Genomic DNA, 1012 nt, shown 5'->3' on the forward strand with positions numbered 1-1012 from the left:
TAATAAAAATAACAGACTCGTAGTCAAAATTATTAGACATTACGATGAAAGGTAGTGAAACATTTGAGAACATGTTAAATACTTGTGTAAGAATCATAGTAAATTAAATAGCTTTTTCATGGTACTTTCAAAAGCAGGCGTTTTCAGAAAAATACGAGATACCATGGTGTTTGTTTCAGTAATAGCCTTGCACACTGCGGGTCGACGTCTGTAACACAATTTTATTGTATTCGGTTGCAAACCCGGAACATGGTAAATAATAATAATGTTTGAATGTAGGGTAATTTTTAAGTTTCCCCATGTTAGTGCTAGAGTTATAGGTCTGTTCACTATTTCAATTGATATTATATGAATACAATAATTTATATTTATTAAATAGTTGGAAAACTCAGCGCCACTCACCCCTCATCATCTTCGTCACTACCCATAAACGATAATTTACTTTTGGTTTCTCTGTGTTTCTTTTTCGATGCTTTTCGAGATTGTGTGTCATCTGAATCGTGATTCGTTTTCAGCTTTTTCGATTTAAAAACTATTTTTTTACTCAAATCTGCTGGACGTTCACTTTCCTCTGAGAAACAATATTATTGAAATGTAAAAATTTAACAGCAATTTTTTGTGTGGACACTTCGCATACCTTTTTCGGCCTTGGCGGCCTCTTCCGCAGTTAAGTCGCCTGTTTTTAGAACTACAACCTGCGGTTTTTCGTCCTCTCGTTCCTCACGGCTATCGTCGTCAGAATCGTCAAAGTTTTCAATGTTTTGTCGCTGACAAAAAAAAATCGAATTTTAATTTGTTTGTACCTATATATTACATGAAGTTTTAAATTACCTTTGTGTCGACGGTGGGACCCTCTTTGTAACCGATTTGGGCCTTCATTCGTTTTAAGAAATCAGGCTCCTCAGGTTTAATAAATGCTACATTTCGTTTTGACATATTTACTAGTAATAATTGCGCCCTAATCGCGAAACTCTGGAATTATTTGTATTTTATTTATTATAACACAATTTTA

The 1012-nt window shown here is 34.1% G+C and overlaps 1 protein-coding gene across 1 annotated transcript; it reads right to left on the reverse strand.

Moving 5' to 3' along the window:
- Positions 1–384: 384 nt before the first annotated feature.
- On the reverse strand, positions 385–1012 carry LOC128737968 (uncharacterized protein KIAA1143 homolog). Its single transcript, XM_053832761.1, has 3 exons — positions 832–1012; positions 638–767; positions 385–571 (listed from the first exon to the last, which is right to left on the reverse strand). The coding sequence occupies exons 1-3, from the start codon at positions 934–936 to the stop codon at positions 399–401; spliced, it is 408 nt and encodes a 135-aa protein (XP_053688736.1). The 5' UTR covers positions 937–1012; the 3' UTR covers positions 385–398.

The sequence above is a fragment of the Sabethes cyaneus genome, chromosome 2 (genome assembly GCF_943734655.1).
Source record: "Sabethes cyaneus chromosome 2, idSabCyanKW18_F2, whole genome shotgun sequence".
NCBI classification, from domain to species: Eukaryota; Metazoa; Arthropoda; class Insecta; order Diptera; family Culicidae; genus Sabethes; species Sabethes cyaneus.

Excerpts from the sequence above, each read along its gene's own strand:
- LOC128737968 (XM_053832761.1), bottom strand. The coding sequence starts at position 936 with ATGTCAAAACGAAATGTAGCATTTATTAAACCTGAGGAGCCTGATTTC. Across the intron at positions 768-831 it reads GTCCCACCGTCGACACAAAG|CGACAAAACATTGAAAACTT; the intron begins GTAATTTAAAAC and ends TTTTTTTGTCAG. Across the intron at positions 572-637 it reads GGCCGCCAAGGCCGAAAAAG|AGGAAAGTGAACGTCCAGCA; the intron begins GTATGCGAAGTG and ends ATTGTTTCTCAG.